The sequence below is a fragment of the Poecilia reticulata genome, linkage group LG19 (genome assembly GCF_000633615.1).
Source record: "Poecilia reticulata strain Guanapo linkage group LG19, Guppy_female_1.0+MT, whole genome shotgun sequence".
Lineage (NCBI taxonomy): Eukaryota > Metazoa > Chordata > Actinopteri > Cyprinodontiformes > Poeciliidae > Poecilia > Poecilia reticulata.
Genome location: NC_024349.1, coordinates 1165141 through 1178800, shown reverse-complemented (window position 1 = coordinate 1178800; position 13660 = coordinate 1165141). Strand labels below are relative to the sequence as shown.

General features: G+C 41.4%; 1 protein-coding gene across 3 annotated transcripts in view; it reads right to left on the bottom strand.

Annotated features, from left to right (window-relative positions):
- LOC103481054 (SH3 and multiple ankyrin repeat domains protein 1-like) overlaps positions 1-13660 on the bottom strand; it is a 52270-nt gene that overhangs the window by 34358 nt on the left and 4252 nt on the right. For all 3 annotated transcript variants that reach the window (XR_536219.2, XM_008436300.2, XM_008436307.2), the window contains exon 2: positions 2342-2901. Coding sequence is in view for 2 of the 3 variants with exons in the window: in XM_008436300.2 (XP_008434522.1) it covers positions 2342-2797 (456 nt within the window). In the remaining variant the exon portion in view is untranslated. The remainder of the gene's footprint in view (positions 1-2341; positions 2902-13660) is intronic.

The following is a 13660-nucleotide window of genomic DNA, read 5'->3' as shown; positions in this document are numbered from 1 at the left end:
AAGTAAAGTGTGTTTACAGGGACTGGGTGTGTATGAACAAAGTAAAGTGTGTTTACGGGGACCGGGTGTGTATGAAAGAGGTACAGTGTGTTTGTGGGGACAATATGTGTATTAATGAGGTAAAGTGTGTTTACAGGGACCGGGTGTGTATGAATGAGGTACAGTGTGTTTGTGGGACGGTGTGTATGAATGAGGTATTGTGTGTTTATGGGGACAGTGTGTGTATGAAGGAAGTACAGTGTGTTGTTGGGGACTGGGTGTGTATGAAAGAGGTACAGTGTGTTCGTGTTAACAGTGTGTGTATGAATGAGGTAAAGTGCGTTTATGGGGACCGGGTGTATATGAAAGAGGTAAAGTGTGTTCGTGGGGACAGTGTGTGTTTACTTCTGATGGTCCGTAGTGACGGCGCAGCCTGGATGTCACAGTGACATCTTCTGCAGCACTGTAATCTAATTTTAGTGCAGTTTTTCCTTCCTGCCTTTTCTTCAGGAATATATGTAGACTGAAGAACAACAGAAACCCTTGGCATGTTTCTCATTCCTCGGCTCTCCCCAAACTCATTAAAACCCCATTAGATAATTAGCAATTACTGTTATATTGAGGGCAGATTAGCTGACATGTAGAACGCTGGGCATGTTGAGGGAGTTGGAAGCAGAGTGGGTGGGGCTTCATCACCTTGCTGCAGTTGGTGTGTGGGTTTGCCAGTTCTCACCTGCTGCCAGCTGCAGGAAGTGTGATGTGATGCTAACGCCAGATGTGGGAGCTAATTGGCTGTGAGTGACCCACGCAGGTTCCAACATTGCCATGTTGACTGATGGAGTCACTTCTTCTCTGCTACTGAGGTTCACTCTGCTTTCCATTTGCTCTTTTGGGAATGTGAGGAGATTTCACACAATAAACTGATGTTTACACACCTGGTGTAAAGAATTACTTTCTTTTCTTTAACAAAAAAGAAAAAATTATCACAATATTTCTCTGTCTATGTTTTCTGGAAATTATTAGAATTATTTGGGTAATCCTAACCAACTGATGGACGGATAAGATGTACGGATGGATATACCCCATCAAGTGATGGCTGTTTGGTCATGGATTACCAATTTTAAAAATCCTTTAAAAATCTGATGAACATAAAGACAAATACTTGCTGGTGCCAATATTTATCCAGCTCTGCTAAATGTGGGACTTTTTGTCAAACTAAACATCAATATGTTTTCATCCTCCTGTACTAAATGATCAGAATTTTTGCAGGTTTGTTTTTGTCTTTTAAATGACTGGATGTTAATGTGTGTGATGAATATTACTGTGCAGCAGCTATATTAATATTTGTTAAAGTGTCAAACTGAATCTTTCTCTGAGGCAGTAATACCAGAGAGACTCAGCTTGAACTACTTCCTCTTTTGGAAAGACCTCCAGTCAGCGGCCTGCTTGTGAGGGGACCAAACTTTAAACACGCCTTTAACTCAGATTTTTGTTTTAAAGATACACCGATCCAATATTAATATTTGCATCAGTCCCAATATCAAAAAAAATCTAAATATCGATAACAATGTGCCTGATCCATAAGGGCAGATCTATTCAGTCTATTTCTATGCTTTATGCTCTGATCGACATCATGCTTTATTATTTATTTGATGTTAGATTTAGAATGACTAACTGCTGCAGTTTGTTTACATGTTTGACCGAGGTTGTCAACCTGTTGATCTTATCAGTTTGGTAATTATTCTTTCTGAAATATTACCAAACCTTTCCTGTTTTATCCAGTTTTCACTCCACAGTAATGAGGCACAGCGGTGAAACCTTAAACTGCTGCAACAGATTGTTGAGTAACTTGCGCAGTTTCCCCTTAACCAAAGTCAGGGGGAAATTGACCYAGCAGGTTGTTGCTAGGTAACCAAAGTCAGGGGGAAATTGRCCCAGCAGGTTGTTGCTAGGTAACCAAAGTCAGGGGGAAATTGRCCCAGCAGGTTGTTGCTAGGTAACCAAAGTCAGGGGGAAATTGACCCAGCAGGTTGTTGCTAGGTAACCAAAGTCAGGGGGAAATTGGCCCAGCAGGTTGTTGCTAGGTAACCAAAGAATGAATTAGTTAGTTGATTCCACCAACCTTGATAATTATGTATATATTGAATATTCTATCAGTTGTATTACCTATTGATATGTGTTTATTGCAGTAGATGTTATTGATGTATTGGCCATTGTCTGTTTAAAAAAAGAAACGTCTTATGTCAGTTCAGCTGTTTCTTGGTATCGGATCGTATCGGACGATATATCAGTATCAGAAGTGAAAAAGTGGATTGATGGATCCCTCATTGTTTTGGACCCGTTTTGGTTCTGATGCTCTTACTGTCTGTTTGATGTCAGGGATCCCGATGCGGAACACCATCATGGTCAGGAAGGTATCCTCATAAGGCGCCATGGCGGTCATGCTGCGCTCCATCAGCGCTCGCCGTTTTGCCGCCATCAGGTGTTGCTGCTGCAGCTTGTTGGCAGAGTGGTGATGCGTTTGTGCCTGATTGGACATGTGGGCAATGCCCCGGTTGTCCAGGTTACCGGGTCTCAGCGGTCGGTCCATTCTCTGTTTGCCGACCACAATGGCCGCCGGTTTCACCGCCTCGCCACCCTTCCCTTCCCAGGCCTGGCGTCCGCCGATCATTTCCTTCCCCCCCAGTCCTTCTAGTCCTCCGTTCTCCCTGCTCCACCGGCCTTCGTCACTGCCTCGTCTTTGCTCTTCTTCTTCCTCCTCATCCTCCCCATCTTTGTCGTCCTGACTGGAATAAAAATGCTCATTATTTCCCAGCATCCTTTGCTGTGCAGGTGGTCACTGCAGAGAGGGCTGAGTGATCTAGCTGTCATGGGGACAAAACATGGCTGTCCCATGAGAGCGGCTCCGTCCGTGGGAACATGCTGTGGAAAACAGGCAGAAAACGGAGTCAACTTCGGCTCCTCATTCACAAACATCATCAAGTCAACAAAATTAGCAACGGTGTAAATCAAACGTGGAAAAGACAAGAGCAATAGTAGCAAAACTAGCCAGTGGCAATGTTAATAAGTTCACATGTGAAGTAGCACAGAGCTGGTCCACATTTCCCATTTAGCCAGTAGGAATGCACCAGGGAGCAGCAGGCTGATGGAAGACAGGCTAAATATAAACTATGTGAATCTGCATCACAGGTTCTTTGCAGAAGAGAGTGAGGTGGATGTGCAATCTGGCATCACACGAGGTCAAGATCATTCCTGCTTGGTGGTGATGGAGAAGCCAAATGGAAAATAAACATCTGATGATATTCATTATATTCTATGGAACGGTTTCAACAGAGGTCATTCTGTCCCTGGAAGAAAACAAAATCCTGACTTCCACTTTTCCTTCGGCCAAAAGTCTAATGACCCCCTACCAGCAACCTGGTAACCCTACCGGCAACCCCCTAAAAATACACAATTATTTTCCTCCATTAATTTAAAGGGGTAGTATTATTTGTTTTCTAGGGACATAGTTCCACTTTATAGCAAAATTGAGTAACTATGGTTCTTCTGTCTCTTTAAAAGCTACTGGCCTTTCTGAAGCTCCTCCTCCAGGAAATTATCCCAACATGGCTACTCCATCAACCCTATAACAATGATTTTACCAGCGTTGCTCTGAGCAGCAACTCCTATTATGAGTTCAGGTGTTTGCTAATTGCTGCTGGCTAGTCTGAAGGAGCTGAGTGGGGGAGGAGCTCCACCTTGAAGGCGGGGCTGAATGGTTGCCATGGAGATTAAACGCTTTCTCAAACATAAATGACATAATCAAGGCAAAACTCCAGGCTCGTTTTTGATGAGGGAAAAACATAACCCCACCAAATAAAGATTAAGAAAAAAGCCAGTTTTATAGAATACTGCCCCTTTAAAAATAAAACGTGGCAAATAATTACAATGTACATTACTGTTCATTATTTAATAGTACATGTATTTTCTTTCATGATTTATTTAATTTTTTCTGTTTTGGCCGTTCACACCCCTCATCACTACGAATCTGAAAATAATTTAGAGACCCTCCACTTAGTCTCTCGGGACCCCTGCAGGGGCTCAACCCCCCACTTTGGGAACCCTTGGTCTAAGTGAAGGTTTCTTCGCTCCGCTTCCTGCTCGTTTCAACCCACATTAGAAAATCTACATAAAAGTTTCTAAAGGAAAAAAAAAAAAAGTCAAACTCTGGGTAGCTTCACAATAACGATCAAGATGCCTCTAACTGAAGTAAAAACATTATGTAAGGTAAAATAAAGTATTTTTGCTGCCACTCAGTATAAATAACGTTTACACAGCCTTGCAAAACTTGAGCATTTGTCACATTACAACTTCAAACCTCGGTGTATTTTATAATGATTTTTATTGTTCTGGACAAAGTATAGTTGTGCGAATGGGAAGTTTTTGATATTCTTCAGTAAAAAATTTTAAAAAGTGTGTTATGAACTGGATTAAGCCACCTTTACTCTCATACCGCTAAATGCAATCCATTGAAGTCACTTTGAACACACCTAACATCCCAATGGTGGCGGCAGCATACTATGGGAATGCTTTTCTTCCCATTGCGCCCCCTGCTGTTAAACTAGAATAGTGCGAAATTCCCTGCAGTCAAAATGACTGCTAATTGAGACCAAGATGGGTAGAAATTACTGCATTTCATCTGCCCTTTGCACGCCAACTATGAATTCAGTTTTTATAAAAGTTTACAGTTTTCAACACAAACTGTAAACTGAAGATATGGATCCGTTTGTTTTATTTACTCAACTCATGTCATTGAGAATTGATGATCTTGCAGTGAACAAAATGGCTTCAGTATTCCAAGTCCAGCCCAGCCACTGCGGTTTCGGCCATGTTTTCCAATCATTTGTCCATGTAAGATTTATCCCATCCACAAATCCCAATTTTGTAGCAAAATTTAAGTTTATCGCTTAGTAATAAATAGTCGTAATATGCTGACAACATGCTAGCTAACGTTAAAACACCAACTTAACGATGGGTAACCATGGCAACCGGTGACACCTTAAAGGCACTCCGGCTCTTTGAGCTCCCATTGGCCGTTTTGATCAACACATAATCCCTCTATGTGAGCCTGAAGTGAGAAACTGCTGTGTGTTTTGGTTTTCGGCCGTTTCCATAGCAACCTGCCTGAATACAGCTGGATGTGCTAGCGGTGCTGGCAGCTAGCATTCCTCAGTTTAGACAAGAGGTCGAACCCTACAGCCCGACGCTGTGGTGAATATCTTAGGACGTAATGGAGGTCTCTGCTGTCTGGATGCTACACTGTTAGCATGTCAGGACAGTCAGATTGTCCTACAGCAACAGTCTTCAGTCAGAAGCTTAAAGTCACTGCCAGACTGACTGCTGCTGGAGATCCTTCCAGTCCATAGCATCACCATCCACAAAGACTCTGAAGATACTTGGATGATATAAATTATATTTTAACAATGTTTGATAAAGCTGCAGCTTCTATGCACCACAAATCTGGAACAAACCAGAAAACTGAAAAACATCCGAAACACTGAGTTCCTTTAAATCCAGATTGAAACCAGCTGGTAGAGCTGCACATCACTGGATCACTGATCGACACGTTGATGGTTTTGATGGTGGGACTGGACAGAATGTGACGTTTATTGCTGGTTCCTCAGTTGGTGACTGGTTGATGCTTTTCTGACTTGTTGTGTTTATATGATGTAAAAACCTTTGAGCTGCCTTGTTGCTGAAATATACTCTACAAATAAATGTGTTCGGTTGATCAGAAGACATGCTGCACTCATTATTTTTCAGTTTACTCTGTGTAAACCCGTTTTAGTATTTTATTCCTTTCCAGCTGATGAAGTCCTGCATGTGACCTGAACTCTTCACAGTCAGGAGACGATCTTCTGTCCTCAGGACATCCAGGGGAAATATCCGTCCTGACATAACAGACGGTTGTGGATCAAGGACTCGGATGTCTTCCTGTTAACTCAACCCAGATGGAAAATGTTGGGGAGAAACTGATTACAAGCTGCAACAGGCAGGATGTGAAGCAGCTTTTGGTTCGCTGCACATCCCATTTCACATCCTGGCGCCTGCTTGTGTCGTGTCCTGGTTTCTCTTCAGTCCGGCTGCAGGTCTGGACCGGCGCCAACTGCTGGCTGGCTGGCCGGTGAAGAGAGACGCCGGGGATCTCCCAGTATGTGACTGGCAGGCCGACGCTCTGAATCCAGGAGTATCAGAAATGGAAAGATGGACAGATGGACGGATGGATCCCGCAGAGACACAACTGGAATCAGGACAGTGATCCAAGTCATTGAGACGCTGATCGCCGCCGCTGGCAATGAGCGGCAGTGGAGGAAGTCCTGCTGAAGATGATTCTGTGACTTTGCTTCATTAACCTTCGTTAGGTTTTTGGCTCGTCCAACAACGCTGAGCTGAGAGGAAACGACAGCCAGCAGCTCAACGCTGTAAACCCCAGACTGAAATATTTAAAAGTTAGACCTTGATTCATTATTTAAAAACGTTTCCCACCTTTAATTTGATGACTGTCCAGTTAAATTCAACAGAAACAACAAATCTGATGGGAGATGAAATGGAAAAAAAATAAACCTGGTGGTAAACACTGAAGATAAAACATTTATAAGACATTTTTATTTGCAAAAAAGATTTATTAAAAGAGATAGCATTAATAATTTGAGAGGATCAGAGATTTAAAAAAAAAACCCAAAGTCAGAATAAACAAACGAAACGAAGCATTTCCATCTGTCGGATAAATCTGAGGAATTATCTCTTAAAGGAAACCAGAGATGATAAATTTGTACTTTTAATAAAATATTATAATATTCTATTTGGGTATAATGAAGTATACTGACTCAGTACAGCGCTGCGTTCATATTCATTAAACATCTATGGATGGTTGGTTGATGCTCAGCTGCTCATTGTAAAATAAACTTTTATGTCAACATGTTCATTTAAAACTGTAAGTTAATAAAATAAATCTAACTTGGCATCAACTGGGCTGAAATGATTCATCGTAATGAATCAATTATGAAATATTAACTAATTTAGTAATTGAAAAATTGTCAACTGGAGCATACAAACTCTGGACCGGCGCCAACGGCCACAGTATGCTTGGTAGGTGATTGGGTCTAAGCAAACTCCTCAAACAGGGATTTTTAAAACATATATATTTTACTCTTGCTCTTCATCAGTGGCCACAGTCCTAGCTAACCCTCAGTAAGACTCATCATTTAGCAACTTCACAAAAGAAGCTAACACTGTTGGTTCCAGCTTCATCACAGGTTTATGGCTCCTCCTGCCGACTCAGGATGGATATTGGTTGTTACAGAATCATCCACACTTACTGGGAAAGATGAAAAAAAGAATTTGCCCAAAATTGTGCAAAAACAACAAAAAAAAAACATTTCACATTTAAGATTAAAAAAAAATAATAATATATATATATATATCCTTTCTATGTTAATCTGTTTTACCCAGAACTCCTCAAACGATCAAACATTCACTGCTGTTGTGTTTCAGTTCTTTGCTGCACCGTTCCAGTCTAATGAGGTTCTGTTTGGGTTCTGTAAAGTGTTACGGGTTCGTTCACTGTAAAAATCTTCGAAATGCATTTCAGTTGTTGGTGAAACAAACGACGCTCCGCAGCAAAACGTAACGGCCCCCAAGAACAAACCGTCATTGTTTGGTTTCACTCGGCCAAATGGGAGGATTATTTAAGGTCATCTCAACTGGAATAGACCTCAGACTTTGACTAGGACACCGTTTCTTTTGCCTTTTATCAGTGAAAAAGGAGAACTCTGGGGGAACACAGTTTTCACAGCCCTATTAATTATTCATATTTATGTTTTGATGGTTTTATTTTATCACAGCAAAATAAGAACTGAACAAATAAAGATTTTCAGAACAAATTCCCAAAAATCAACATCAAAATTGTATCAGTGACTTTCCAAATATTGGAACCCGGTGGTGGGCTCACTTCTGCTAATCTGCTAACAGCAGAGCTAATATCAGCTCACCGCATTAGTGCTTTTGCTAACTTTAAAAATATTTAGCACACTTGGCTTTTTACAGATAAACTACAGATCGCTTGTTTTGTAAACTTTCAGGTGAAGTTTGACATCTGTGTTGAAGTTTTGATTATTGAATGTTATAAATTCTTCAAGTCGTTAAGATGTTTACATTCATGCTCTTATTTTGAAGGGGGTGAAGACAGCAGTTTTGTTTCCTCTTGCAGTTTCTCTGGTTTTAAATAATTATTTAAAACAAGAAACATACAGGAACAGAATGAAACAAGACAAATAATGTAAATAACATAATATATAATGTTAAAATTGCTAAGATTTTTTTTTATTACGAGAATAAAGTCATAATATTAGAATAATATAGATGTGATATTACCAGCAAAAATGTTTTAATTATATATACTGCTCAAAAAAGGAACTTTTTCATTGAAAATCCCTTCTGGGCTTCTGTGATTATGATTTTTAAAAGGGATCAAATTTCTGGCAAAAGTTTCAGTAATGAAAAACTGACCAAGAGCGGCTTGTTAACACTCAGGTTTTTAATGCCATCATTCACGCTCACCGTGAGGGAATACAGGCGGCTGATTTATGAACAAAGGCTCATTAAATATTGAACAGAGTCGAGCATTCGCAAGTCAGGCCAGAGAGCGGCGGAGAGCAGCCAGGAGAAAACTAATTGGGATGTAAAAGTGATGTGAGGATTCACCGGAGAGAAACATGAGTTTAGTTTGCATAAAGCAAAGTAGTCAGATTCAAGCAGAAAGGGGATTACAGCAGCAGAAAGGAAGGTGAGAGTGAAGGCCAAATGAAACTGTAACATCAGAAAAAGGAAGGAATAAGTTGTGTGGAAACTATAATAACTGGGGTAATTAACCTCCTGAAATACTTCCCTCAGAAATCATAGAAGCAGGACTTCATTTGTCCTAATTTAGCTGCTTTTCTCTGCAGCGACAGCATCTCCATCCCGGCTGTTGGTCCCTGAACATCACCAGTTTCTCAGCCAAAGGTAAACTTCTTCACCTGTGCCTGAATTACCCCCACTGCACCGGACGCTGCTGCTCATTATGGCGCCTCATGAACCCTGAACGGGCCACATGCAGCAGCAGAGATCACATTCAGTCCCATCCAACCAAAACACACAGGGGCAGCTAAAGTCCTGCAAACTTAAAATGTTTGCAGGACAGAATCACCGAAATTCAGATGTGAGACGGGAAACAAGCGTAAACAAAGATGGCCGACTGGAAGAAGGAATGGAGATAATTTGTGGATAATATTTAGGAAACAAACGTTGGACATCCTGATCTAATTCAGTTACTATTATATATATTAACTATTATATAGTTACAGTTATATTAGATCAACAATTTGCAGAAATTTATTCAAAAGTTTGAAGGAATTTCTGCTGGTTTCTTCTGGTTTTTGTAGAAACTCCTACAAAAAGGAGAGTACTTTGCTTCATGAAAATATTGTCTAATTGGTATATTATTGAATAGATAAAAAAAACTAAAATGTCTCAGGACAGTTCAGTTAATAAAGAACAAAATGAGGCCCTTTACTAATCTTGACATTTTTGGCTCTAATGGCAAAAGGTTTGGACATCACTGGTTTATGAAAAGATGAACAATGACTCCACTTCCTGTTTCTGCACGTCGCCGTTCTTCATCTTCCCCACATAGAGGTCAGACTGAGGTAAAGTAATTTAATGTAAAGTAATGCAGGCTGTCTGCTTTCCTTCCACTGAAAGATCTGCGGAAACGTTACGCTGCCCGTCTGCGCCTTCAGCCCGGCACGATGCGCCACGAAGACCTTTAACTTATCACTTCTCTCCGTCAGTCTCTCCCTCACTCTCCTCTAATGTAGGACAGAGCTTGTGTATAGATATATTTTCAGTGTATCGGTCCCCGGAAAGTAGAATTGGAGATCATCCAAGGAACAGATTGTCCCACTTTTATATCCTGCAAAAGTGGAGCGGCCAAGATCTGTCCTCCATCTCGCTGCGTTTGACTGGGTCTGCAGCCGACGGCCGCGTTTGGAGCGCCTGCAGCGCGAAAACACTCCGACCCGGGGCAGACCGAGGCGCCGCCATATGAACGATGCTACGCTAACCATCGGCCTGGGGGGGGCGCTCTGACGCAGTGCTACACGCAATCGGCCTTTCGCTTCAGTCTGAGGTTGAGATGTGACGAAATATGACTTTAAAATTTAAAGGTTATGAATTTTGTAGCTTAACGACTAAATCCTGAAAGTTTTGTTTCTGTTAGAGAATTTTCTCATGTTTTAACGTTGAAATCTCAATGATTCACATTCCTACGATCCAGTATGACGGCTACGCTACGAATTTTATTTAGATTACAAGAATAAAGTTAAATTTAACAAACAAAAAAGTTGTACCATAATAAATTTGTAATATTATGAGAATAAAGTCGGAAAACACCAGAATAAAGTTATATCACAAAAATAAAGTTGTAAAAACTCAAGAAAAACCTCAAATAAAGTCAAAAAAACAAGAATACAATTACCAGAATACTGTTATTTATATCATGAAAATAAAATCATATTATGAGAATGAACTCGTATCTCATTATAATCTGAGAATGAAGCTGTAATTTTACCAGAATAAAGTCGTGTGTCAGTAAATATTACAAAATTAAAGTCAAAATGTAATAACCTTCTTTCTCAGCCTGGCCCCATCGATCTGTTGCATGTTTCTGATCTGCAGCCAAACCAATACGTGTTAAAAACAGGAGAAATGTTTGAGTTTTATTCAGTTTACTGGTGAATTCATGAAGGAACGAGTGGATTTCTCTGTCCAAACAGATTCAGTTTCACAGACATGCTAATCACAGGCTAAATAAAATCATTTTCACCCGTTAATATCCGCTGCTTTCATCTCAGTTTCCGTTGATTCATCTACAAAGCTTCGCGCCACGGAGAGCCCCGGTCATTATGCTGCCACCTCCGGAAACTCTGACTGCTCATGCAGCTTTCAGGCTTTCTCGTGTTTGTCAGAAGCGTCGAGGTGAAATCACGGTGAGCAGCTGCATCAGAGTTTCCCTGAGCTTGGTTTGCATCTGATCAAAGTGGGCTGTGGCTGCTCTGTACTCTGGATTTAACTGGGTCAGGCTGGATGTGCACTGAGGGCCTCGCAGAGGCTAAACTGGGCTGGAAGGGCCCAGAGACCTGAGAGCAACACAGATTTATGATCCAACGTCCCCCGCTCCATTTAACGCCGCCGCGCTGCATGTAAACATGGATCCTGCAGCTCCTGAGCAGAAAACACCCAATCAGCTTTTATCGTTTACTTTGGATCCATAGAAGGAAAATGAATCATATTTACCAGTTTCCTATGAATGTATCCCAAATACAGATTCAGAGGGAGAAAACGCATCAATGCACTGCAAAACACTAAATCTGACCAAGTATTTACTGTCTAGTATTCAGTTACCAACAGGTAACTTCAGCAGAGTACAGGAGCTTCTTTCTAGTGAGTAATATTAAATAGTTCTAGTTCCACTAGTTTGTTTCACTTATAAAACATTTTCCCTGGTTATAAGTGAAATAATCAATAAATAATCTGCCAGTGGAATTAGGACCATTTAGTTAATATTAAATTATTTACTTTAAACTGTACACACATTTGCAGTTATACAATTGCTGAAAAAATGATTCTACAAGTTGGTGAACTGCAAGACGCACTTTTCAGATTTAGCTTTTTCAAAGAAAAAACATGAAAATCATGCATCCATGTTCTTTTGCTTCATAATGATGCTAAATCACATAATGTCCCACTAAAACATTGCTATGTGGTTGTAATGTGACAAATGTTACAAAGTTCAAAAGCCAATATGGCAGAAAAACCTTTCACAATAAGAGTTTCATGTAAGTCGATATAATTATTGATTAGCTGTTTTTTTTTTTTTGCTTTAAATATCTGAAATATTGCCAAACTGGTGACATCATGTTTCCTGTTTTACCCAGTTTCCATTTCATGACAGCAGTTTTGAGACAAAGTGGGGAAACTTGAAACTGCTGCTGCCCAGCTACTCAACAGGCTGTTGCTAGGCAACCGAAGGGCAACTTGAAACTGCCCGTTACCCAGCAGGCTGTTGCTAGGCAACCAAAGAAAGAGCGAGTTAGTCGATTCCACCAGCCTTAGCTAACCTGAGAGGCTTAGCAGCCAAACCTTTCCTTTGAATATTAAATTATATTTTTCCAAGTTTTTATCAGTTTTACTTGTACTGAACACAAAATGACGTGACAGGAAGTGCATTAAAGTCTCCTTTAAACAGAGTTCAAAGGTCACAGTCACCTTTATAACAACAAATGAAGAACATGGAGGTTCAGATCCTGATTCTATCCCACAAAACGTCGAACCGAATGAACGAACAAAGCAGCTGACAGACCAGCCAGACACAGAAACACACACACACACGCACACACACACACACACACACACACGCGCACACACACCTCCAGCGTGTCCACCAGTGACAGCTTCACTTACCTTCCCCGTCCAGAGACTTAACGGTAACGCGGAGGGACAGACGCCAACAAGTGGCTAATGGAAGCTGTTAGACACGGCAGCAGGACTCGTTACAGATCATCCGGCCTCCATGTCAACGAGTTTCATCCAAAAACATTCAACTTTCACTTTGAAACGGTCCAACAGAAAAACACCTCTCCATATGTACCAACATAAAGCATGCAGAGTCAGGAGAAGCGGCTCCAACATCATAACAAAACCGTTGCAATAAAAAAATATTTACTCTGCAGATTGTTTAATCAGATGAAGTAATACTTTTTCCTTTCTCAACATTCTCTGCAGTGTTTTCCATAAATTACAGCCTGATATGATATATTTTGTGCGTGACAATCAGTTTTGCGGCTGCATCCGCCTCCCAGCTCCTCTGGGTCTGATTTAGGAACATTTCTGTGGTTCTTGCATGTTTTCTAGCTGCAGCAATCGGACCGGAGCCGGACTCCTGCAGCAGAGAGCCGTCAGGGAAACGTCTCCTCAGCTGGACGCCATGATGTCTTCAAACCCAGGAGAATTGGTGGAGGACACGGCGGCCTCACATCTGCTGCTGGTTATCGACTGCTGGTCTTCCTGCTGCGATGCAGAAACAGGCAGCCAGACGACAGACTGCAGGGGAAACACCAAGGCTGCTGTGGTGGAAATCACAAACCACTGATTCCTGTGGGACGATATGCTCTTCTACACCTGATCAGGAAGATTTCACACCTCATAATGCGGTAGATCTGGATTCAAAACTCCAACATCTGCTCCACCTCCAGCTGCTGTGGCTCTAAACCAACCTGTTCCCCTCCCGGCCTGTGGGGGCGCTGCACCAAGAACCACTGAAGGAAACAACACCAAAACCTCTGAAGACACTGAGAGCAACTTCCTTCTTCACCAGATGGAAACAAGATGGAGGATTTTAGCGGTTGGAGGATTTCTCTTTAGGCTAAAGACCAGGAGCCATTTCTGCTGCTAGCGCTAGGCTARCAKGYTAGCTTTGGTTGGATTTACCCAGAATGCAATGTGCTGCRGTTGGAGGATTTCTCTTTAGGCTAAAGACCAGGAGCCATTTCTGCTGCTAGCGCTAGGCTAGCATGTTAGCTTTGGTTGGATTTACCCAGAATGC